General features: G+C 40.8%; 1 protein-coding gene and 1 long non-coding RNA gene across 2 annotated transcripts in view; both read left to right on the forward strand.

Annotated features, from left to right (window-relative positions):
- The window catches only part of LOC140601888 (uncharacterized), a 42139-nt gene that overhangs the window by 13172 nt on the left and 3837 nt on the right, over window positions 1–25130 (forward strand). Inside the window, exons 4-9 of the mRNA XM_072771333.1 lie at window positions 3686–3903; window positions 15383–15618; window positions 16735–16786; window positions 17824–18011; window positions 22925–23158; window positions 24407–24538. Coding sequence (XP_072627434.1) covers window positions 3686–3903; window positions 15383–15618; window positions 16735–16786; window positions 17824–18011; window positions 22925–23158; window positions 24407–24538 — 1060 coding nt within the window. The remainder of the gene's footprint in view (window positions 1–3685; window positions 3904–15382; window positions 15619–16734; window positions 16787–17823; window positions 18012–22924; window positions 23159–24406; window positions 24539–25130) is intronic.
- On the forward strand, window positions 18387–21361 carry LOC140600999 (uncharacterized). The gene is made up of 2 exons (XR_012004066.1): window positions 18387–19831; window positions 20011–21361. It is a non-coding gene; the product is annotated as an uncharacterized lncRNA (long non-coding RNA).

The following is a 25130-nucleotide window of genomic DNA, read 5'->3' on the forward strand; positions in this document are numbered from 1 at the left end:
AATGACAAAAAAACTCAAAAGGCAGGACAGTAAATGGAATGATTATCAGTAAAGTTCTAGTGTTGCCAAGTGAACTGGGGAGACCCCGGGGCCCATCCCAAAGGTGTCGCTGAAGGTTCTTGGTCTTGGCTCAAGAAAGCATTCAAGGACAGACATGCAACACAGCAGATGAGTAACACAAGCAGGAAAGTTTATTAAAGTGAAAAATACACTCTCCAGATAGAGCAGGTAAGCTGGAGAGAGAGGAAGGAGAAAGAGGGAGAGGGCAGCGCCTATGCCCCCTGGGGGTTGGGTTTATATCTTTTATTGACAGTAGTTTACTAATGGATGGAATATGCATTACTTGAGGCGGGGATTTGATTTCTTAGAAGCAGGATTTCTCACCTTTTTGTCCTTATTTGGTCAGGGATTTCCTGTCATGGCACCCACCATCTTGGGCCTGTCTGGTTTGATCCAGCTTCTGTGGCTTGCTGCCAGGACTGGCCTCTGACTTTCCTGATAGCTGCCCATCACTTATTCTTTGCTAGCTTCCCAGTATCCTGTTAGAACCAAACTAACTGGCTACTCTAACACTAACATAGTCTAGAAAGTATGAAAGTTCTAATTTATACTGGAGTCTTTTGTTTGGATTTTACAGAATACATTAAAGTAAAAAAAAATGTATCAGGAGGAAACTAAAAGCTGAACAATTATTTTTGTGTAATTTCAACAGTTTAAAAAATATAGTCTTGTTTTTATGCTAACATTATGTTATTGTGATATAATTTACAAACAATGCACCTATATAAAGTGTACAATTTGATTAATCTCAACAAATGTATACACCCTTGTGACCGTTAGCCAGACCAAACTTCATAGAACATCAACTCAGGAAGTTCCCTGAGTTGTAAGTTACTCATGTAAGTTCCCAAAATACCTCAAAGACGCTACCACTTTTCCGATTTCTGTGGCTACAACTTAGTTCTGCCTGCTCTGACTTTATGTAACTGGAATCATTAGGCAGCAATAAAAACTTTCAAAATTAGATTTTCCAGACTACCTTTCTTCATCTTCTTCCAAATCTTTTGAAGGATGTGTGGAGATGGCCATGGTCACAGCAACACGTTTTACTACTGGCCTATCCAAGCCTGACAGCAGAGCCATGGAAACAGTTAACCAGGGCATTCCACCCAAGTCTTAGGCTCTTAAACCCTAGATGAAAATCTGTCAGTAAGTAGTATGCTGCAGCCAACTAGCACTAGCTCTCAAAGCTGGCAGTTCAAATTCACAGGAATTGGTCATTATTACAAATTAAAGTATTTCAACTTACAATTAAATAAATTATATCAAAAGCAAAATAACAAATACCCAAAACACATCACTTCCTAGTTATTTTACATTTTACCTACTATCTATGCTCCTGAAATTACTTATGTGTACTGTATTTTTAAAAATTGTGTTTAAATATGCCACAGTTAGTTGGTTACAAAAATAATGTTGCTATGAACATGGGTATACAAATATCTCTGAGCTCCTCCTTTCAATTATTTTGAGTATATACCCAGAAATAGAATTGCTGGATTATACAGTAATTCTATTTTTAATTTTTTGAGGAACTACTATACAGTTTTCCATACGGGCCGCACCATTTTACATTCCCAACAGTGCACATTTATTCCAGTTTCTCCAAACTCCTGATAACACTTGTTATTTTGTCATTTTGGTTTTTTAAATAATTACCATCCTAATGGACATAAGGTGATACCTCTATTATATTTATATAGTGGAAATACTATATCATATATATGTATAAATACTTTATCATATCCCAACTCGATTCAGTGATGTCTCATTGGTGACAGTATTTACTTCACAGAGATAAGCAAATGCTACAAATCAGAATTTTATCCCCGAGAGTACTTGTTAAACACTTACCAGCACACCAGTGAAATAGAGGCTTAGGAAGTGGGAAACAAGGGTTTTATGTTTGTGATTCTCTTCACACTCTCAGCTGCTGTAACCAAATTGCTGCTTGTACTTGCCATCCATCCCTTCCATTCCATCAGCTGGATTTTACTCGGCTCTGTCACAGGCCATTTTCAATAGCTTTTTGGCAACTGTTGAGACCTGAGTGAAAGAATAAAGAAATCTATTAGATTTATAAATCAGCACCACATTGAGTATCCATATTCAAAGAAATAAAGTGTTTTAAGGACTTTGATAAAGTGGAAGGTAATTTGGAGAGCCAGAATGTAACGCAAAACAGACCTTAGAGTATAATGTTGATAGAATTTTTTTTTTTTTTTTTGAGCAATACAAAAACATCTACAAGTTGGGTGAAGTAGGGTGTCAAGAATCACTAGAGGCTTTGAGGTATCTGGGTGGCTAAATTGGTTAAGTGACCGACTCTTGATTCCGGCAATAGTGATCTCAGGGTCACAATCTCAGGGTCATGATTTTGCACCCCACATCAGGCTCTATGGAGCCTGCTTAAGATTCTCTCTCTCTCTCTCTCTCTCCCTGCCTCTCCCCTACCCCCCTAAAAAAAGAATCACTAGAGCCTTTAAAAAATTCATGAAGGAAAAGTCAGAAAATTTGTTTTTATTGCAACTACCTTCAAGAAAATGAAAGTGTTGAGAAAATATTATTTTGATATTTTCTGTACAAAAGCAAGATTGAACAAGGAGAATGTGTTTAGATTTTTCTTTAGAAATTGACAGGCTCACTCAGTTGGTAGAGTGTGTGACTCTTGATCTCAGGGTTATGTTTGAGTCCCACACTCAGTGTAGAGACTGCTTTAAAAAAAATTGATTGGTAGTTATCAATAAAAGAGTACTCAGGTATTAAAACTGACTGGTAAGAGAGGTGGTCTCCATTGATAGAGACAACCAGGCAGAAACAGGCAGCCTTGCATTGCATGAGGCAGGCCCTCAGAAGGCAGGACTTTCTCAGATGCTGTAGCTACCAACATTCTAATCCTGTGATCACAACTTGATACATGGAACCCTGAGTCCTTCCCGTAGCACTATTGTTGATGTCCCAGTGACTTTGGATTTGAGCTCTGGCATCTCAAACTTTGTTTCTGCCTTCATGACTACTTGTGGATGCTAAAAAGGCTTTCTTATTTCTGAGGGGACACTCCCAGGAAACTTTATCTCAACTATAATAATCAAACAGACTCAACCCTTGGGGCACCTGGGTGGCTCAGTCAATTAAGCAACTGACTTGAATTCAGCTCAGGTCATGAGCTCAAGGTCATTAGACTGAGGCCCATGTTGGGCTCTGTGCTCTGCATGGAGTCTGTTTGAGATTCTCTCTTCCCCCCACCCCATCCCTCTGCCCTCTTTCCCTCTCCCTCTGTCTGTCCCCCTGCTCATGCTCTCTCTTAAAAAAAAAGTACTCAACTCTTACTCCACTTTAAAGCCTATTTGATTTCATTTGTTTATTTCATTGTTTGCTTGTTTGTTTTTCCTAAAATACCTCTGGATTCTCCTCAAAGCACCATCTCCCCCTATTTGCTATATCCTTCCTCCAACCCTATGGGTCATCAGAGTCCTCATGGCTGAGGAGGAACTCTTCAAGGGGAACATTATAGGTTTCATCCTTTACCTCATGGTAGGTCCTCCCTCCCCCTTCCTTTTTGCTCCTATGAGATCCTCTTTAGTAATCCAACTCTATAAACATAATTTTGTTTTGATTCCTGTAGGTAGCTTTGGAAGAAAGCTTGGCCATTGTGGAGACCCAGACACATTTCTCTTCCACCTTTCCTTTTAAAGGAGGCAGTAAGAGGGTTCTTCATGAGAAAATGCTCCAACTAAAAGCTGGGATGCAGCAGCCACTAGAGAAGGGACCTGCTGAGAGGAGAGTGGATGAGCAGCAGACTCAGCCTGAAGAGGCAGGATCCTCCTCTGTGTCCCACAGTGGGTAAGAGACTCTCTGTTTAGACTTCCATTGTCAGAATTAAATCATTGCTCACACAGCAGCTTTCAGAGTTTTCATCCAGGCTCTGTAGTTAAATTACAGAGCTTTCTCATAAGACCTTCCTGGAAATTCTTTAGAGGAAAGCCTATAGTGTTTTGGTTATCTGTTACTTTGTATTATTCAGAGAAATTTTGTTTTATTCTGAATAACAATGCATATATCATCAAATATATCATTTTGTTGCATGTTTGGGATTTCATGGAAATCTTCCAGTCATGGCCATAATGTCTCTTTTCTTTATTGATGGAAGCACCTAAGAATCTCCTGTTACCCCAGGAGATTTCAAGCAGTCAGATTGTCCCTGGTTTCTGGAATGGCAATTTTGATAAGCTCAGTTCTTAAAATAAGCTTACAAAATTGCCACATAATAACCTGTTGGCTAGATTTGTCAGTGTTGTTTTTTTTTTTTTTTTGTCAGTGTTTTTAATGCCTATTTGTTTACAACTTTTTGAAGGTATTACAATAATATGGAGTTAATCCAGTGTATATTTGCCTGTGAATGCCAGTTACTGACATACTAAATCATAACTAACATGCTTAGGGGTTGAAACACAGCTCTGAAGGTGATAAAAGTTCTGCTCATGCTCCATTGGGTTCACTGTCAAGAAGTACCACTTAAATTTCACTGACCCAGAGAAGAATGTTAGAGCTAAAATAATCTTAGAGTCAGTTCATCTTATTTCCTCATTTCAGACCAGAGAACATTCAGTCCCAAAGATCTGGTCCCTTGATCAAAGGCAGCCTTTGGCAAAAGTGATATTAGAATCTTGAACTCTTAATTCACAAAGCCTATACCCACTTTGTCAAATACATGTTAAAAATCTATAATCACATGATTACTCTCAAAAAACAAAAGACTTTATTTTTAAAGCAGTTTTAAAATCAGAGCAAAATTGAGTGGAAACTACAAAGAGTTTCCATAAATCCCCTGTCCCAGCACATTCATAGCCTCTGACTCCACTGTCAATATGCTGTACCAGAGTGATATATTTGTTACACTCAATTGAATGGACATCAACATCATTATCGCTCAAAACTCATAGCTTACATTAGGATTCATTCTTAGTGGTGTACATTCTTTTGTACTTCTGACAAAAATATACTATATATATGATATATATATGAAATATGATATATAATAGGTATTCACCATTATAGTAACATATGGAATGGCTCTTCATTGCCCTAAAAAATGCTCTGGGGCATCTGGGTGACTCAGCTGGTTGAGCGACTGCCTTCAGCTCAAGTCATGATCTCAGAATCCTGGGATGGAGTCCCGAGTTGGGAATCCCTGTTCAGTGGGGAGTCGGCTTCTCCCTCTCCCTCTGCTCCTCCACTTGCTCTCTTTCTCTCTCAAATAAATAAATAAAATCTAAAAAACATTGCTCTGTGCTGTTCCTACTCATGTCTCCTTTCCTTCTAATCCCTGGCAATCACTGATCTTTTTACTATCTGCATAACTTTGCCTTTTCCAGAATGTCATATAGTTGCAATAGTACATGGTACACTCTGTAGCTTTTTCAGATTAGTTTCTCTCATTTAGTAATAGACATTTAAGGTTCCTTCATGTCTTCTCAGTTTGATTGCTCCTTTCTCTTTAGTATTCAATAATATTACATTTCTGGATATACCAGTTTATTTATAAATTCACCTACTGAAGGACATCTTCGTTGCTGCCAAATTTTGGCAATTTTGAATAAAGCTGCTATAAGCATTGAATGCAGATTTTTATGCAGACATAAATTTTCAGCTCATTTGAGTAAATAGTGAGGAGCACAATTGCTGGATCGTATGGTAAGAGTATGTTTAGTATGGTAGGAAATGGCAAAATTATGTTCCAAAGTGGCTGTAACATTCTGCATTCCCACCAGCAATGAATGAAAGGATCTGTTGCTCCACATCCTCAGTAGTATTTGGTGTTATCAATGTTCTAGATTTTTATCATTCTAATATGTAGTGGTATCTCATTGTTGTTTTAATTTGCAATTCCATAATGACCTATGATTCTGAGCATCTTTTCATACACTTATTTGCCATTTGTGTATCTTATTTGATATCTGCTTAAGTCTTTTGCCCATTATTTGATTGATTGTTCGTTTTCTTTTTTTTAAGATTTTATTTATTTACTTGAGAGAGAGAGAGAGAGAACAGGTCGGGGGGAGGGGGGGAGCCGAGGGAGAAGGAGAAGCAGACTCCCTGCTGCGCCGGGAGCCTAAGACAGGGCTCGATCCCAGGGCCCTGAGATGATGACCTAGCTGAAGGCAGAATCTTAACCTACTGAGCCACCCAGGCACCCCATTAATTTTCTAATTGTTGAGTTTGGGGAGTTCTTTGTATATTTTTGATAATGGTCCTTTATCAGATATGTGTTTTGCAAATATTTTCTCCATGTCTGTGATTTGTCTTCTTGTTCTCTTGACTATGTCTTTTGCAGAGCAGAAGTTTTTAATTATAATAAAGTCCAGATTATTATTTCTTTTATGGGTTGTGCTTTTGGTATTTGTATCTAAAGAGTTATCACTAAACTCAGGATCATTTAGACTTTCTGCTTTGTTGTCTTCTAGGAGGTTTATATTATATATTTTACATTTAGGTCTATGATGTATTTTGAGCTAAGTTTTGTCTAGGTTTTTTGGTTTTTTGGTGTTTTTTTTTCTTTCTTTCTTTCTTTTTTTTTTTTTTTTTTGCATCTGGATGTTCGGTTGCCAGCATCATTTGTTGAAAGATGGTTTTTTCCTCCATTGTGTTGCCTTTGCTCCTTTGTCAAAGATCAGTCAACTATATTTTTATGAGTCTGTTTCATGTTTTAATGGGCTGTCTATTCTGTTCCATGGTTTTGTTAAATTCTTTCACCAATATCACACTTTCTGGATTACTGATAGCTTTGTAGTAAGTCTTGAAGTCAGTAGTGTCAGTCCTTCAACTTTTTTCTTCTTTTGGGTTATTCTGCTTCTTTTGCCTCTCCATATAAACCTTAGAATTGGTTTGTCAGTATCCATAAAAATAACTTGCTGGGATTTTTATTGGAATTGTTTTGATACTTCGGATGAAGTTGGGAAGACCTGACATCTTGATAATATTGAATCTTCCCATCCATCAACATGAAATATTTATTTATTTAATTCCGTTTGATTTCCTTTCATCATAGTTTTGTTTTCTTTATATAGATCTTGTGCATATTTTGTTAGATTTTTACATACGTATGCCATTTGGGAGAGATTAATGTAAATGGTATTGTTTTCAATTTTAAATTCCATTGCTGGTATGTAGAAAAGCAACTGATTTTTGTACAGTAACCTTGTATTCTGCAACATGACTTTAATCACTTTCTAGTTGCAGTTTTTTGTCAATCCTTTCAGATTTTCTATGTAGACAGTTGTGTCATTTGCAAACGAAGATGGTTTTATTTCTTCCTTTCCAATCTGTAAACCTTATAGTTCCTTTGTGTGTGTGTGTGTGTGTGTGTGTGTGTGTGTGTCTTATTGCATTATCTGGGACTTCCAATACAAGGTTTAAAAGGAGTAGTGAGAGGAGACACCTTGTTTCTGATTTGGGTGGAAAACTTCTAGTTTCTTACCACTAATTATGATACTAGCTGTATGTTTTTTGTAAATATTCTTTATCAAGTTGAGGAAATTTTCCCCTGTATTTCTAGTTTGCCAAAGGTTTTTTTGTTTGTTTGTTTGTTTGTTTGTTGTTTGGTTTTTGTTTTGTTTTGTTTTAGTGATCATGTGATCATGTGATTTTTTCTTCAGTGGCTTGTTGATGTGCTCAATTACATTAATTTTCTTTTTTTTTTTTATTTAATTTTTTTTGTTTGTTTGTTTTGTTTTTTTTTTCTTTTTTTTTTACATTAGTTAATTTTCAAATACTGAAATCAGCTCTGTATATCTGGAAAAAATCTCACTTGGTGTGTTGTATAATTCATCTTATACATTGTTGGATTCAATTTACTAATGTTTTACTGAAGATTTTTGTATCTGTGCTCATGAGAGATATTGTTTTGTAAGGTTTTTTTTTTTTCTTTGTCTGGTTTTGATATTAGGATAATGTTAACCTCAGAATAAGTTGGAAAGTATCTCCTCTGCTTCTATCTTCTGTAGAAAGACTGTAGAGAATTATTTTCTTAAAGGTTTGGTAGAATTTACTGTGAGCTCATCTGGGCCTGGTGCTTTCTGTTTTGGAAGGTTCTTAATTATTTTCTGAAATATTTATTTATTTATTTATTTATTTAAATAGGCTCCATACCCAGCATGGAGCCCAATGCAAGGCTTGAACTCACAACACTGAGATCAAGACCTGAGCTGAAATCAAGAGTTGGATGCCTGAGCCCCGTAGGCATCCAGGGAAGGTTATTAATTATTGATTCAGTGTTTTTAATAGGCGTAGGTCTATTCAGATTGTTTATCTCTTCTTGCGTGTACCTTGGCAGATTGTGTTTTTCAAGTAACTGGACCATTTTATCTAGGTTATCAAATTTGTGGGTATAGAGTTGTTCATAGCATTTCTTTATCATCCTTTTATTGTCCATCAGCTTTATGTGATCCCCACTTTTATTTCTGGTATTAATAATCTGTGTCTTCTCTCTCTTTTTCTTAGTCTGGCTAGAAGCTTATTGATTTTATTGATCTTTTGAAATAACCATATTTTAAAAATAGAATTACCTTAAAAATTTTTTTAGAGAGAAAAGAGAGCATGTATGAGCAGGGGATGAGGAGAAGGGCAGAAGGAAAGAGAGAGAAAATCTGAAGCAGATTCCACACTCAGCATGGAGTCCAATGCAGGGCTCAATATCATGACTCTGAGATCATGATCTGAGCCAAAATCAAGAGTCAGATACTTAATTGACTGAGCCACCCAGGCACCCCTACCTAAATACATTTTAACTGTCATTGTGATAAATATTATCTATTATTGGGAAACTGGCTGAGGATAAATAATAGACCTTATAGAATCCAGAATGATAAATGTATTCCAGTAAAAGGCCTTGTTTTAAAAGTAGAATAGCCTTATTTATCTCAGAGACCCCTGAAACTCAGAGCAAGAGGATACTAATGGTACTGATAAAGAATATTAGAGTGAGAGCTTGGAGCCAACATTTTTTTTTTAAGATTTTATTTATTTACAATAGTCACACAGAGAGAGTGAGGCAGAGACATAGGCAGAAGCAGGCTCCATGCAGGGAGCCCGATGTGGGATTCGATCCCAGGTCTCCAGGATCGCGCCCTGGGCCAAAGGCAGGCGCTAAACCGCTGTGCCACCCAGGGATCCCTGGAGCCAACATTTTTAATAATGGTTCTTCCACCAACTAATGATGGGAGCTCAGGTGTATTTCTCCCTATTCCAGGTTTATTGAGATATTATTGATGTATATCAGATGTATTTCTTGCTCTCTGTGGGTCTCAATGTCTTCATCTATAAAATAGGATGAGGCCTCTTCCTGCACTAGTATTTTCTACATCTTGTTGGACTAGGACGTTAAAAGGTCTATTAACTTAGTAATTGCAGCCAGGACTAAGCCCTGTCCCCTAGTGTATGTCTATGATCCTGTGTGCATGTATGCATGTATGTGTATTTTGCAAGGAACACTGTGCCAGCATTATATCCTGAGATCTCAGATCTGAAGGAGCAGATGGAGGGGAGCATCTTTTTGGCTCGGAAAAGAGTGAGAAAAAGGGGAGAGGTGCTGAGGGTGTTGGGTAGCCAAAGTTGGGAGAAGTGAGTGAATGAGTGAATGAGAAAGTTAGAGGTAATTGAGTGTCAAAAAAATCTAGAAATAGCAAGATTGAAACCATTATATCACTAAAATACTAATTAGAGTTTATTGTACACATAAAAATAGTTTACACCTGGGAGCTCTCAAACTGACAGTGAAATGAGGCTCAAAGGTATATTGTTATAAGATAGCTTATATAGTGAGAATGCAGAGGTTGTTTATTATTTTCAATGATTGATTATATCATTTGAGTTTTCCTAATGATTGAGGATCATTGGTTTAAAGTGACTATCTCATGCCAATTTGGGGGAACAATCTGAATTTCATCTATGATTTTCAGAGGCATATGCAAGAAGTGGCCCAAGATAATATTTACTTTTTTGGAAGAATAAGCTAAGTTAAGTTTGGATTCAGTGATTTTCCTAATAGCATAACCAAAAGTATCATTGTCATTATCTATTTTAAAATCTGTGTTGTTATATACAGAAACCCAGTCTCCATCATCTGAGTCAAACCAAAGTGTGTGATTATAGAGTGAGTCTAAAACATGCCCTAAATTAGGTCCAGTATCATTGAAGGTTTTCTATGCAAAGGGACAGATTCCCAGCAATGACATATGCAGTGGTTATCGGCCATCCTATAGCTTCCAAGCTTCCTCCCAGTGCCAGATTAATTGGCCATAAGTGTTAGTTAACATAGTCAACAAATAGATACCAAATATTTTTGTAAAGCCATTTTCCTGTCATCTAAGCATGTATAGGAGCTAGTTCTAATATTAACTGAGAGTCTTCCTGAACATGTAAGTGGGTACATAATCAACAATCATTTTGATTAGTAGAGTATGCCTTGAGTGGTAGGCCTTAGTGTGTAGAGAAGATCCCTAACAGAATAAGGAACATGATTGTGAATGCTTTGTGTTAGCTTGTAAAGCAGTAATATTACAATAATTGTTATAAAAATAAGTCCTGGAAAAAGGGATCCAGCAGAATCTTTTTCTGTGATCTATCTACTTTGCCTTGTTGTGTGCCTCAAGGGAAGTTTTGTTTGTTTGTTTTTCCTTGAAATCCTTAATTTTAAGTTAGCCATAGGGTGACAAGTCCAAAAATTGAGAACCAGGGGGCATGGTTCCAAAGTTCAATCAATACCCTATAGTTTAACTGCTGTGTGAAAAAATAGAACCTGGTAGAGCCCTTTTCATCAAGGTATAAGTGCTATTTTTCATTGATATCTCTTTCAGAACACTCTGTTTCCAGGTTCCAGTGTATGAAGTATAAACTTTTCATCAGGCAGAGGGCTTCTAAAAGCTTCCTTGACTTGTTGAATATGTTTTTGAATACAGCATCCATACTTTAAAGTACTGGGTCATGGAGCGCCCGGCTGGCTCAGTCGGTTAAGTGTCTGCCTTTGGCTAGGATCATGATCCCAGGGTCCTGGGATTGAGCCCCCACATTGGGTCCTCTGCTCAGTAGGGAGCCTGCTTCTATCTCTCTCTCTGCCTGCGGCTCCCTCTGCTTGTGCTCTCTTACATGCTTGAGCTCTCTCAAATAAATAAGTAAAATCTTTTAAAAATTAAAAAAAAATTAAATTAAGTATTGGGTCATATTAGAATTTACAAGGGCAGAATATGCATGGGGTTCTATCATCAAAGGTATGGGTTGCCTAGTGATAAATTCATAAGGTATTAATTTATGTTTCCCAAAGGTGTTGACTTCATTGTCATAAGGGCTAAGGGTAACACTTTAGGCCAAGGTACTCCTGTGGTTTCAGTCAATTTTTCCAGTTTTAATCTTAGAATATCATGGGTACATTCAACCTCCCCTAAAGACTGAGGATGATGGAGACAATGATAGTGCCATAATGTTTGAATAACCTTGTTTAGTTGTTTAATAACATGTCCAGGGAAAATGAGTCATTTATCATTTGAAATTTCATTTGAGATTCTCCTGAATAGAAAAACATTTTCTAATAATTTCTCTGCTACTGTAGTGTCATCAGCTTGCCCACATGAGAATGCTTCTATCCATCTAGAAAAAAAGATATACTACTACAAGTACATATTGGTAGCCCATAGAAGGAGACAATTGAAAAGTATAATTGTTCAAATTATTGAAAATGTTCAAATGGTCCAGGTAGTAGGAGAGCAGCCCCTGAGGTTAGTTTAATGGTTTTACCCAGGTTAAATATTGATTTAAATTTGTCATACTGGTTTAGAACAATCACTCATGATATTTTTTCATAATTCAAGACATTTAGCCAATTCCATGGTGGGTAGTCACTTGAAGCATTCGCAAGAGTGGCAATTGAAGAATTTGGGAAGCACCAGCCAGTCATATGTGCCCTTCAAAGTCCTCTTTTTATGATAAATTTGCATCCTTCCTGGTGCATTCAGTATTTTGTCTATTACACAAATTGTCTTAAGTAATCTGATTTGGATCTACAGTAGACCATCGGTTATGGAAATTCAGGAAAATGGCTTTACCAAAAGGTTTAGTATCTATCCCTTGGCCATCTTACAGAGTTATTTTAAGTTTTGGTACATTAGGAATCTCTTGAGTAGGAGCCTTAGCATGGAATTTAGCCATTGCATTTCCCTGGCATTCAGGGTCTGATGGGAGGGTATGAGCCTCAATTTCTATGACAGCAACTTATGAGGGTGATAATAATGTAGAGAGGAGGTCAGCAACCGGAGTTCTTGTTTTATAGGTGTACCACTTGATGCTGAAAATCTTTCTTTCCAGGGGCACCTGGCTGGCTCGGTGTTAGGGCATATGACTCTTGATCTCGGGGTTGTGGGTTTGAGCCCCACGGTAGGTGTGGAGATTACTTAGAAGGAAAAAAGATTGTTTCCAGAGCATACCAAAGTCATGAACTACTCAGAAGGCATACCTGCTATTGGTGTAAATAGTTGCGGTTTTTTCTTTTGTCAATTTACAGGCTCCAGTGAGAGCCACCAACTCTGCAGGTTGTGTTGAATTAAGTAAAGAAAAGTCTCCTCTTCCTAATAACTCATGTTATGTAGTGACAGCATATTTAGCTTGATATTTTCCTTCGGAATTCTTGGCATAGGAGACAACAATGCAGAGTACTAAATCCGGATTGACTAATAGGGTTTCTCGTAAATCTAATCTAGGAATTTGATTTGAGGAGACCAAGTCAACAGTTATGAGTCTCTCCTTTGTTGGGTAAGGGTAGGAGGGTAGCAGCATTTAAAGAGTTGCAGGAATCAGGCTCCCTGCTCATTGGGGAGCTTGCTTCTCCTTCTCCCTCTGCCACTCCCTGTGCTCATTCTCTAAAATAAATATTTAAATTTTAAAAAGAGAGAGAGTTGCAGGGAAGAACACTGAGGAGACAAGAGTAGAATCTCACAAAATGTTGTCTACTAGCTGAGAAATGCTGTGTATACTCAGTGTTTGGCAAACTTTCTACAGCATGAGGGACCTATAAATTTAATTTATTTCCCTGAACAGTTTTAAGGAGAAGTCTGTCATTTTAGCAGCTGCAGCTAAAGTTTGGGTATGTCTTGGTCTTTGAATGCAATTGTAAGCCATAATAGGCTGTAGGACTTATTTTTCCTTCATCTTCTTGAGTAAGGGCTCCCAATACTTGATTATTACATTCCTGACCAAACAATGTAATGTAGGAAGTCCAAGTGCAGGAGGATTCTGTAAAGCCCATTTAATTTCAGTAAAGGTTTCCTCATATTTGTTTTCCAAGGAAGAGGTTCTTGAGTGTTGTGCTTAGAGTGGAGAAGCTACCTAGGAAATGTTAGGGACCCAGGATTGACAATATCCTGCAAGTCTGAGGACATTCCCATTTCATAGAACTCCCCAAGAGAGTACAGAATCTTTCTTAGGGGCAAGGGTTTTCTGCATCAGTGGAAAATGCATAGTATCCCTGACATTTAGGGACAGGAACATTTAGGACATTTAGGACAGGAACACAGTGAGGGATGAGTAGAGGTTTGTAAGGACTTCTGTTTCCCATAGTTGGAAAAAAATGTTTACTGAGAGCCTCCTTTGTGTTTGGCTGTGTACATAGGACAACTAAAACACTCCTGGCTCTGAAAGAGCTCTTAGTCTAGGAAGCAGCTGCCTGATGATATGAGAAATGTTGGTCAGAAATGTGAATAAAGTATAGCATGGTTTAAAAAGTCCAAATAGGGTTTGATGCTACCTGGAGGATGACCTGTCCTGATCCCCATCCTGGCTCTTCTGATGCCTGGATTACCTGTTCTAGACCAGTGACTCTGGGCCTCAGGCAAATTTCAGCTTCTCAGGAAACAACTAGCACCTGTGCTGGCACAATACGGACAACACTGGCAAAGTCTCCAAGAGAAACTGGTGAAATCAGAGGATGTCAAGTTGGTCTGATAAATCCACCATTGTTGAAGTAATGAGTGATAATCATCTGTTTTCTTTTTGATAAGATAAATACTTTACTGGCATTGCTGTACTCATCCCAACATTTAAAATAAAGTTCAATCCTGACCATATTTCTAAAAGGGAAAAGTAGTTATTTTACCCTCACTTAGCAGATGAAGAAACCGAGGCACAAAGTAGTAAAATGACTTCCTGGGTTTGCAGTGGGAGGGTAAAGCGCATTGGGGTTACAGTCCAGGCCTGCTGCTTCCTGCTTCATCCGTTCAGCTGCATTCCATCTCTCAGAAACAAGATGAACCAAAACCTTCCCTTCTACTCTCCTCCATAACAAATAGTAGTCATGTTCACCAGGATATTGTGGGATACTAAATTAGTTCACATCATTTTTTTGGAGATCATCTTTTGGGTCATTCTTTTGAGCTCTATGAGTGAAACACTGTTGGTTCGTTACCCTGGAGCATACAGAAGCAGCAGAATACAGTGGTTAAATTAAAGGAGCTGGAAGATGCCCTGCCAAGGGAGCCTTGGCTATCTGTAAGAAAAAGGTCCATCCTGGTGAGAGAAAAATCCTGCTGCCTACAACAAGTGATCTCTTTTCTCATATGTTTTCCTTTCAACTTTCCGATTAACGCCTGGCTTTGTTTACTGTATTGAGATGGTTTATAAACTAAAGCGAGTGACTGGGAGCAGATTTTCTTTTTAAAGATTTTATTTGTTTATTCATGAGAGACACAAAGAGAGGGGCAGAGACACATGCAAAGGGAGAAGCAGGCTCCACACAAGGATCCCAATGTGGGACTCAAATCTGGGACTTCGGGATCACACCCTGAGCCGAAGGCAGACGCTCAACTGCTGAGCCACTCAGGCAACAGGGAGCAGATTTTATTTTATTTTATTTTTTAAAGATTTTATTTATTTATTCATGAGAGACACAGAGAGAGGCAGAGACATAGTCAGAGGAAGAAGCAGGCCTCTTGCAGGGAGCCCCATGTGGAACTCGATCCCAGGACCTTGGGATTACACCCTGATCCAAAGGCAGATGCTCAACCACTAAGCCATCCAGGCATCCCATGAGAGCAGATTTTAAAACAGAACTAGAGAAGAAAGGCTGGTTCCATTTTCAGAAGTATGGGGCTGGGGAAAGACACTTGTAGAAGGGATTTTTCAAACAGAAGAAAATTTTGTTTTCCTTCATTCCTTTTACCACATTCAGGTCACTAAACGTGCTATATAATTCAGTGTAGGGGTTTTTGGGGTGAAATTCTCTGAGTGCCTTCTGCTGAATCAGTCCCTCTTTCCCCCCCTTACTGTTTCTTTCCCACTTTAGGAAATACCACTCCTTGATCCAGGATCAGGCTCGGGAGTTGACCCACCTGAGGCAAAAAATGAGGATGGGGAGAGCTTTCTCATCCCTTCTCATCCAGCATGTCAGGAATACCATGAAAACCTTTGAGGAACTCCTTAGCAGCAATAAAGTTGACCACTACATGGAGCAGCACTTCCGTGAGCACCTGACCAAGGGGAGCCAGCTGGCAGAGAGCCTTGCCAGCAAATTCGACACAGGTAAGCTGGCCCCAGGGCTCAGGAGGACCTTCAGTCCCTCCCAAGGACCAAGGTTCAGACAAGCCCACATCTACAAGTGACTTTTCAATCTAATGTTCCACTTCGTAGACACCATCCTGGAACCAGTCAGGACTGGCTGGTGAGGAACAATGAGGAGAAGCATGCAGGAATGGGGATGCCAGGATGATGACCAGCTCCTTTATCCCTCATGGAATATGGCCACTAGGACAAAAGGCAACTCTGGGGGGTGATAGCATTAATCTGAAACTAACTGGCAGAAAGATAGGTAGAGGGGAGGTAGCTGGTTGCTGTGAATAGAGCCCTGAATTAGGATCTAAAGACCCCGGCTTTAACCTGTATGTGTTCATTTATTAGCTCTGGACACGTTCATACTTCTCTTGATTTCTGTTTCCTCACCTAAAAATTTAGGTCGAATGATACCAGCATGATTGTTCTAAGGTTCAAATCAGCAGCATTCATTGACTCATTTAAAAAAAAAAAAAAAAAAAAGATAAAAGAATCATGCTGATTTGGGCATGGTTCAGACACCGTATATACTATTACCTGGTGGTGGAACGTTAGTTATTTCACGTGCCTTTTTCATAGAATATTCCCTAGAGCACCTGAGGGCACGTAGTAAGAGCAGGCTGGAGGCCACTGTGTGGGCATCTGATGGCAGATGCAGAGGTAGGTCAGGAATGTCTGTCACCTCCACAGAGACAGGAGTAGGTTCTGCATGAAAGCTGTGACAGGGCATACAGATGTGGGACTGGGAACCACCTTTGTGGCAGGACTTGGAGGCTCTGGTTGGAGTGGCCCAGAGGCCTCTGGACAAGTGTCTCCTGGCCTGTAGGAAAAGAGACATTTTTAGCTTTTGACTCTGACCCAGGACAGAGCAAGTAAAGATGATGACCTTTGTGGTGGGCTCAGGAAAGCCTGCTGGGCAAGTTCTCCAAAGTTTCAACCCAATTTCCTCTCCTGAGGAAATTCAGAGTATCCTGGACTGGAAAATCAAGTAGTCACATCTGATCCCAGAGAAAATTCAGTGTTTGCTTGTAATCTGGGAAATGAGACCTGCTTAAATTATGACTAGTCCTTTTTGAACCTGGCTTTTAGATGCCTGTACACATGAGAAGAATGAAACAGGACAGATGCTGAGGACCCTCAGGTAACTCCAAATTTTCAGGGGCTGTGAAACATATAATCTGGTGAAGGATTTAGAAGCAAGGGCCAGAAGCTCAAAGAAGAGGGAGATCTCACACCCAATAAAAGCAAATGGCTGATTATAACATCCAATTATTATGTATCCCTAGTGATGAAGTGATCTCGTTTCCTATTTTTAAAAATTTATTATTATTTTGGTCCCATTCTCATATTAGTTCACTGATTTAGCAACACAGAGCTGCTCTAACCTAACTATCTACTCTTAAGAGTCTCCTGTACCACCAGGGACCCCCTCTGATTTCCCTTATATCTTTAAAGACTGAGATTATATCTAGTTTCTTCAATGGTGACCCAAGAGGTGCTGGCAGATGTTAAATAGTTACAAATTGTCCTTGCAAAAAAAGAAAAAAAATTATACTGTACGACAATACTTACAGAAGGAGGTCTAGAAACTACAAGATGCCTGGGAGGCCACATCACCTCGGGAAACAGTTTTAAGTGGGCCACTGCAAATACTACTGAACGCATCATGTTCACAGAGTGTGTTGAACTCTTATGGACCTCTGGTTGTCTTGTGAAGGAGCCAGGAGTATTATTTAAAGGGCCGAGTGGGTCTTCTCCCTTCCTCGGGATATATGTGGCCAAGGCACTGGGCAACTATTGTTCTCCCCTGTCCCTCACTCTCCACCCCCAAACAGAAATAAGTTGTTTGGCTTCTCCTCCAAAGGAACAGTGTCTTTGACTTCCAGGGCTCATCCTGTGAGCTGCCAGATCACTACAGCTGTATCAAGTGACCTTTATTTTTCCATTGTCTTTCTTTCTTTTTTTTTTTAAGATTTATTTGTTTATTTTTATTTATGATAGACACAGAGAGAGAGAGAAAGAGGCAGAGACACAGGAGGAGGGAGAAGCAGGCTCCATGCCGGGAGCCCGACGCGGGACTCGATCCCAGGACTCCAGGATCGCGCCCTGGGCCAAAGGCAGGCACCAAACCGCTGAGCCACCCAGGGATCCCCTCCATTGTCTTTCTTACCCCTCCAGTATCCTAAGGGAGATGCAAAAGAAGGGTAAAGTGACAGAAGTCCTAAAGACCAGGCAGGAGGCCCAGCCCCAGACTTTGTGCCAGATCCACTCCAGAGACCAGGCCCAGTCTGCTGCCCATTTCTCCTCTAGCAGTACTTCTCTGCTTCATGAAGAGCAAGATGTATGCCCTTCAATGGATGTGGTCAGTGAGTACCCAGACGGGGTCCAGGTGCAAGGTATTTGCCCCTTGGTCTACACTGCGTGAGATGTCTATGCACCCAGGCCCTGCAGATCCACTGTGAGGTCCCTGATAGAGCACAGGTCTGGGACTCAGTGCCAAGCATAGCCTCCGAGGGTGTCAGATAGCTCTCTTTCCTTCCTAGTCCTACACAGCATCAGCCACCAGCCCCCCTCTTGCACATACATGGTGTTGGACTTGAGGGGAGGAGTCATGAGTTGGGAAGGGGAAGGGGCAAACACTCCCCCATCACTGTAACCTGATCACATCATCTTTCAGATCACTGGCATGAACATGAACATCACTGAGATTGGGCCTCTGATCTTGGAATCCTTGGGTAAACAGTCACGTTTCCTATTTTCTGTTTACCACAAAATATCCGTAATCATTTGTGGATTTACAGATCTCATCTGTCATTCTAGTAATTCAGCTATAATGTCCTCTAAACCCACATTAACTGGGATGTGTCTTGGGTCCAGGCTGAATACCCGAGAAGCCCCCAAGAAGGGCCCTTGGGTAGCCTTGGTGAGAGTTGGAGGAGGAGAGTACATTTAAAATCAAACCTTAATTTTCTCCTGCTCAGTTTTCTCTTTAATTTGCCTCCCAAGAAAAGCATTTCTATCTTTAGAGAACTATATCAATCTCAAATTCTGGCAAAACTGAGAAACCATCCTTAGTGTCTGGCTATATCTGGTTTTTTTTTTTTTTTTCCAAATTGGCTGTTTTAGGCAATGAATGAGCCATAATGGGTTTGACCTGATACTATTCCTGTTTCTCATTTCACCCTGAGGATCAGAGCAGCATAATGTTTCCCCTAGGATTATAGCAACCAAAGAAAAAGGAAATTCACATTTATTGAGCATCTACTATGTTCACAGTATTGACTATGTATCTTGCCTAATTTAATCAGCAACCATCCTTTCAAGTAGGTGGTGGTGTCCCAATCTTACAACACAGCTAAGGACCACTGAGGTTCAGTGAAGTCAGGGAACTTACTGAAGAGCACCCACGCCAGGGTGACATTCGCTCACCCCACTGACTGGAAAGCTCAGACTGCCCACTGCACTGTGGCCCAAGCAATTAGGGACTAAGCAGGGTGGGAGTCATCTCTTCCTACACCTCTTTTGTTGGTTTTCTGGAGCTGGTGTTTTCCTCACTCCACTCTTTGTGACAAAGGTCTAGCCTCTGCACATGAGACAAGACCCTATACACACTGCAATTTCATCCAAGAATTCATATATAAGTGCAGTGCCCTTGATATTTACATGACCTCTTCTGAGGGGCCAATGGGGGTTTTACATATATCTTTGAACTCAGGTGCCCAAAGTCTTGATTCCACCTCATTGCTACCCCAGAGACGGCAGAAGGGAAAACACACCTTCCCCTCACCTGCAATTCCTGCCATGACTTGTAGGAACGGTCACACGAGATGTGGCCTCTGGGGTGGCATCAGCCTTATTTTCTGCCACTTCTCTCTTTTCTGAGGGAGACTGAAACTCTTCTTTTTTCTTTTTTCCATCTAAAGTCATTATCTTCTCAGAGGGACAATGGCTTATCACTCCTCCTCCTTTGTTTTTTGAACTTCTAGAGTAGTTAACAAAAATGTGACTAGTGTGGCAGCTGCCCTGCAAGGCAGAATTATTCTTGCCAGAGGCTGTTCTCTGTTGCTTTTTCTGTGTACAGTCTAGGGCATGTTTTCTGTGCTGTGTGGCCAGGGGAGACCGGGACATGAAAATGCTGATCGTTGTTACTGATTGGACTTGGGACTTCCTATAGCATTGGTTGAGAGTAAGCTGATGTTCTGGAGAGGGGATAAAGGAGGTTTGGAAGGGGTTGGGAATCCCCTTTTGATTGAGTTCCTACATTGTTGGGCATTGTGCTGAAGGATTCATGTAGTTTACCTTACTCCTCATTTCACATCGATACTAATTCCATCTGGTATTCTGTAATATCATTCATAATGAAAGGAGAAGACCTACTGGATATTGATTGAAGTGCACAGCTCCTTAGAGGAACCTGAACTTGGTTGAAGGGAAATAAGGACTTCACTCCCACCTGCTCAGAGGAGAAACTTGCCTACTCTGCGGTCCTTGTTAATAATCTTTGAAAAAGAGCTGACTCACACTTTTAGCTGAATTGTGGCCCTCCTACCCAGGTGGGTTTTTCTTGCAAAGGGAGACAGCAAAGGGCATGGCCAGGTTCTCACAGCATCATTGATGCCATTTTTTTTTTTTTAAAGATTTTATTTATTTATTCATGACAGAGAGAGAGAGAGGGAGGCAGACTCACAGGCAGAGGGAGAAGCAGGCTCCATGCAGGGAGCCCGACCTGTGACTTGATCCTGGGTCTCCAGGATCACACCCTGGGCTGAAGGCAGGCACTAAGCTGCTGAGCCACCGGGGCTGCCGATGCCATATATTTTTGGTTCTACAATCCCCCATGCAGAAATAACCCAGTCATTCTTTGGACAGGAGCCAGACAAGCTAAACTATATTTAAGAATTATTTTTACAGTCTCATGAGCCATGCTGGGTGGGATCCAAATCACCACTTGCCTTCCTTAGAGATCCCTCAGCCTCAGCAGGCATCCAGAGTAGGAGGCAGGAGGAGTGGGAGGCACCAGGAATGTCAGCCTAAGTTCTCCACACATTGGCTATTAATGGAGGCTATCTTCCCTTTTTTTTCCTCCAACAACCCCTAATGTAGAACAGTCTCATGAAGGATTAGTCACTGTGTTGCTGGCAAGGGCATAGACTGGTGAATGAGTGTATTACCGGTTCACAACCCACAAAATGCTTCATTTCCTTAATCTCATGATTTCTAAGATTGGCAGTGAGTTCTGCTACTGGAGAAGACATTTCTGCAAGTACTTCCTTGGGATTGTTCCAGCATTGGGAATCATAGAGGGAGCCAGGAGAGGGGCCCTTGCCCTTCTGGATGTGCACTGTGACCCTCAGATACTACATGTAACCACTACTTTTTTTTCTTTTTTTAAAAAACTGCAAGTATAGTTAGCATATATACATAGGGTTATGTTTCAGGTGTACGATTAGTGATTCAACAATTCCGTGGGGCGACTGGGTGGCTCAGTTGGTTGAGTGTCTGACTTTTGGTTTCAGCTCAGGTCATGATCTCAGGGTTGTTAGATTTAGCCCCACATCAGGCTCCACACTTGGCATGGAGCGTGCTTAATATTCTCTCTCTCTCCCCCTCCCTCTGCTGCTCCCTCATGCTCTCACACTCTCTAAAAAAAAAAAAAACAAAAGCAATTCTATACATTTCTCAGTGCTCATCATGATAAGTGTGCTCTTAATCTCCTTCACCTATTTCACCCATTCCCCCACTCACCTCCCCTCTGGAAACCACCAGTTTGTTTTCTATCTTTAAGAGTCTGATTTTTTTATCTATCTCTTCTTTGTTCATTTGTTTCTTAAATTCCACATATGAGTGGAATCATATAGTATTTGTCTTTCTCTGACTTATTTCACTTAGCATTATATCCTGTAACTCCATCCATATTGTCACAAATGGCAAGATTTTGTTCTTTTTTATATGGCTGAGTAATGTTTCATTGTATATAAATATGACATCTTCTTTATCCATTCATCTATGGGTGCACACTTGGGCTGCTTCCATGTCTTGGCTGTTGACACACGGATGCATGTATCTTTTCAAATTTGTGTTTTTGTTTTCTTTGGGTAAATACCCAGAAGTAGAATTACTAGATCATATTAGTTCTATTTTTAACTTTTTAAGGAACCTCTGTACTGTTTTCCACAGTGGCTACACCAACTTGCATTCCTACCAACAGTACACGAGGATTCCTTTTTCTCCACTTTCCCACTTGCCAACACTTATTTCTAGTGTTTTTTATTCTAGATATTCTTACAGGTGTGAGGAGGTATCTCACAGTGGTTTTGATTTGCATTTCCCTGATGATGAGTGATGTCAAGCATCTTTTCAAGTGTCTGTTGGCCATCTGCATGTCTTCTTTGAAAAAGCATCTATTCATGTCCCCTGCCCGTTTTTTAATTGGATTATTTGGAGCTTTTTAGTGTTGAGTTATATAAGTTTTTAAACATATTTTAATATTAACCCCTTATTGGATACATTATTTGCAAAATATTCTCATTCAGTATGTTGTCTTTTTGTTTTGTTGAAGGTTTCCTTTGCTACACAGAAGCTTTTTATTTTGATGTAGTCCTGAAAGTTTATTTTGATTTTGTTTCCCTTGTCAAAAGAGACCTATCTTGAAAGATGTCGCTGTGCTTCATGTCAGAGAAATCACTGCCTGTGCTTGAGGTCTCTGACATCTGCTCTAGTCTTCATTCCATGGATTACTTTGGTTTTTTTAAGGCTGCTGTAACAAAGTGTCACAGACTGTGTGTTTTAAAACCACAGACATTTGTCTGTCCAAGTTCTGGAGGCTAGAAGTCTGAAATCAAGGTATCAGCAGGGCCATGCTCCATTTTCCTTGCCTCTTCCTAGTTTCTGGTGGTTGCTGAGAGCCTTCCTTGGTTTGTAGATGTATCACTCCAGTGTCTGCCTCCTGACTCCCTTGTAATGTGGTCTTCTCCCCCATGTGTCTTTTTATCTGTGTCTCCTTTCCCAATCTTATATAAGGACATCAATCATATTGGATGAAGGTCCACCCTAATCCAGTATCGTCTCATCTTAACACATTACATCTGCAAAGACCCCATTTTCAAATAAGGTTACATTATAAGGTTCCAGGTAGACATGACTTTTTGGAAGACACTTTTCAACCCAATATAATTATCTTTAAAACACTTCATTTCTAAAAAAACAAAACAAAACAAAAAAAAACACACTTTATTTCTGACTTCCCATTGGTTTCTCCCTCATGTTCTTTTTTGGACAGATGTCAGCCCAGCCACTCCTGCTGATTCAGCTTCACTGCTCAGCAACCATTCAGATGCCAGATCTACCCAACCCTTCTATCCTCTGAGTGGCACCACACAACTGAGTGGGATACCAGGCCCAGGGCACCATGGCAGCAGTGGCCTATGGGACAAGATGAGGCCTCAGAAAATGAATGCATCTGGGCACCTGTCCTCCTTCTCCTCTTCATACCAGCCCAACTCCAAGCCCTCTGGTAAACACAAAGGAGCAGTTAGTGAAATAGAGCCCATTGAGGGGAGTGAACACATTCTTTCTGGGCCCAAGGATTTTGTATTCCCCTGTTAGATCCTGGCTCACAGAAATGGGTGAGATGAAGGGGGTGGTATCCTGTAGCTCAGCCAGAGAATGAGATCCCAGCCCAGGGCTGGTCCTTTCTAAGTGCCTCTCCCAGCAATTCACTCTGAGCAGAGGAATAAAGGAAGTCAGGGGTGTTCTGAGGTACTCTGCAGAGAGGATGAGTTGCTTCACATTCATGTGCTCCCTTTTCTCTGTGCTACAATCTTCTTAGGCCTAGTTTGAGACTGTTCTTAGAATTCCCAGTTCAGGCTTCCATAGAAGAGGTCTTCCTTAGGTCAAGAGCTATTTATTGCAGGATGGGAGAATATTTCTCAGGTACACACACACCCTTTGTGTGCAACCATAAGTCAGTCTGACCTCTCAAGCTTTGCTGTTGAGTTTAGAGCCAGGCATCCTGGCACCCAGGGACTAGAGGTGCAGCCAACAAGAGGAATGGCTTGAGCAGCTCAGTTTCTAGGACCAGACAGTGTAACAATAAGACATATTAAATGCTGAGAGAAAAACCTGGCCCTAAGCAAGATGTCCTGGTGGATGAAGCCTATTCTTGTCTCTTTCCCCTTCCCTTTGTGCATCCTTTCCTCAGAGGGGTTCCATCATCTCCTGTTCCTTCTTCAGGTCCTGATACCTTCCCAGGCCCTTCCTTGTCACTCTTCACCAAAAGCAGTTAAAGGAAAACACAGTATCACCCACTATTCACTGCCTGATTTAATTTCATATGCATTACCTTAGCCTCTCTATTAGTGGGTGGATGTTAAAGGTTTTCAAGCCATGGATCATCAGGTAGCCTAGGTATGAGGTAGGGAAGGAGGCCCTCTGGATTGCTACCAAAAGGAGGTGGACCAGCTTTTTCATGGGTAGGCCAGTCCTACCTAGAGGCTTGTAGCAGTTTCTCATCCTTGTTTTCCAGCCAGTGTCCATCCCCGTCAGATGGACTCAGCCTCTATCTGGGAAGAGGCCCTGTGGGCTTTCCTTACAGAGGGCCATCTTGTGTTTACTCTTTAAACAAGTTGCCTGGTGCTAACTGGTGCCCAGGTGAGATGGACAGGGATCTCGAAGAGAAGTCCTGGGCAGGCTCCATAGCTACCCACAAGTGACTGGCCTTCCTCACCTCTTACCTCTCCCATGTCTTGGTGGGATGCAACAGGGGCTGACCTACTGGAAAAGAATCTTGTCGAGATCCAGAACCTGCGCCAGCGCCTGGAGGAGTCTATCTGCATCAATGATCGCCTGCAGAAGAGGCTGGAACATGTGCTCAGCAACACCGAACAAGGAAAAAGTAGGAAGGGTGGAAACTTCTGTCCACATCTAGAGCCTCAAAGAGCATTTAGGTTCACAGTTAAAAGGCACTCAACGTGCATGCAATAGCCTAGTCTTCCTTACAATTTTCCCAGAGAGGGAAACAGGACAGGCAATATTGTTCCCACTTTATAAATGAAAACACTAAGCATCTCGCCCCAGTGTGGGCTAGGGCTCATGCTCAGGGCTATCTGACATGATTGATGCCCACTCTTATAACTCCCTACACTACCTGGTGCAGTGCCAAGCTTGTGGGCTTGCATATGCCCACATCAGCAGAGGGAAGATCACATCCACTTTCCTGCCACTACCACGTGCCCTGGATGCCACCTGCCATTTCCCAGATGTGAGTGGCCCTTGGTTCCATACTTTCCATGTGATGCTGTCACTGGGATACCCCCTACGACATCACAGTAATAGCTAATTCATGAGAAAGACTATCCCAGAACTTCAGCCACTGCCCATGAGTGCGTGGCCAATTATAGTGTCACTCAGCTACATCACACCGTTGTGCTTGTGCATGAAGCCCCCAGGTTTTTGCTGGTTGCAGGAAAGCATATCTTTTTTTTTTT

This window comes from Canis lupus, chromosome 12 (assembly GCF_048164855.1).
Source record: "Canis lupus baileyi chromosome 12, mCanLup2.hap1, whole genome shotgun sequence".
Lineage (NCBI taxonomy): Eukaryota > Metazoa > Chordata > Mammalia > Carnivora > Canidae > Canis > Canis lupus.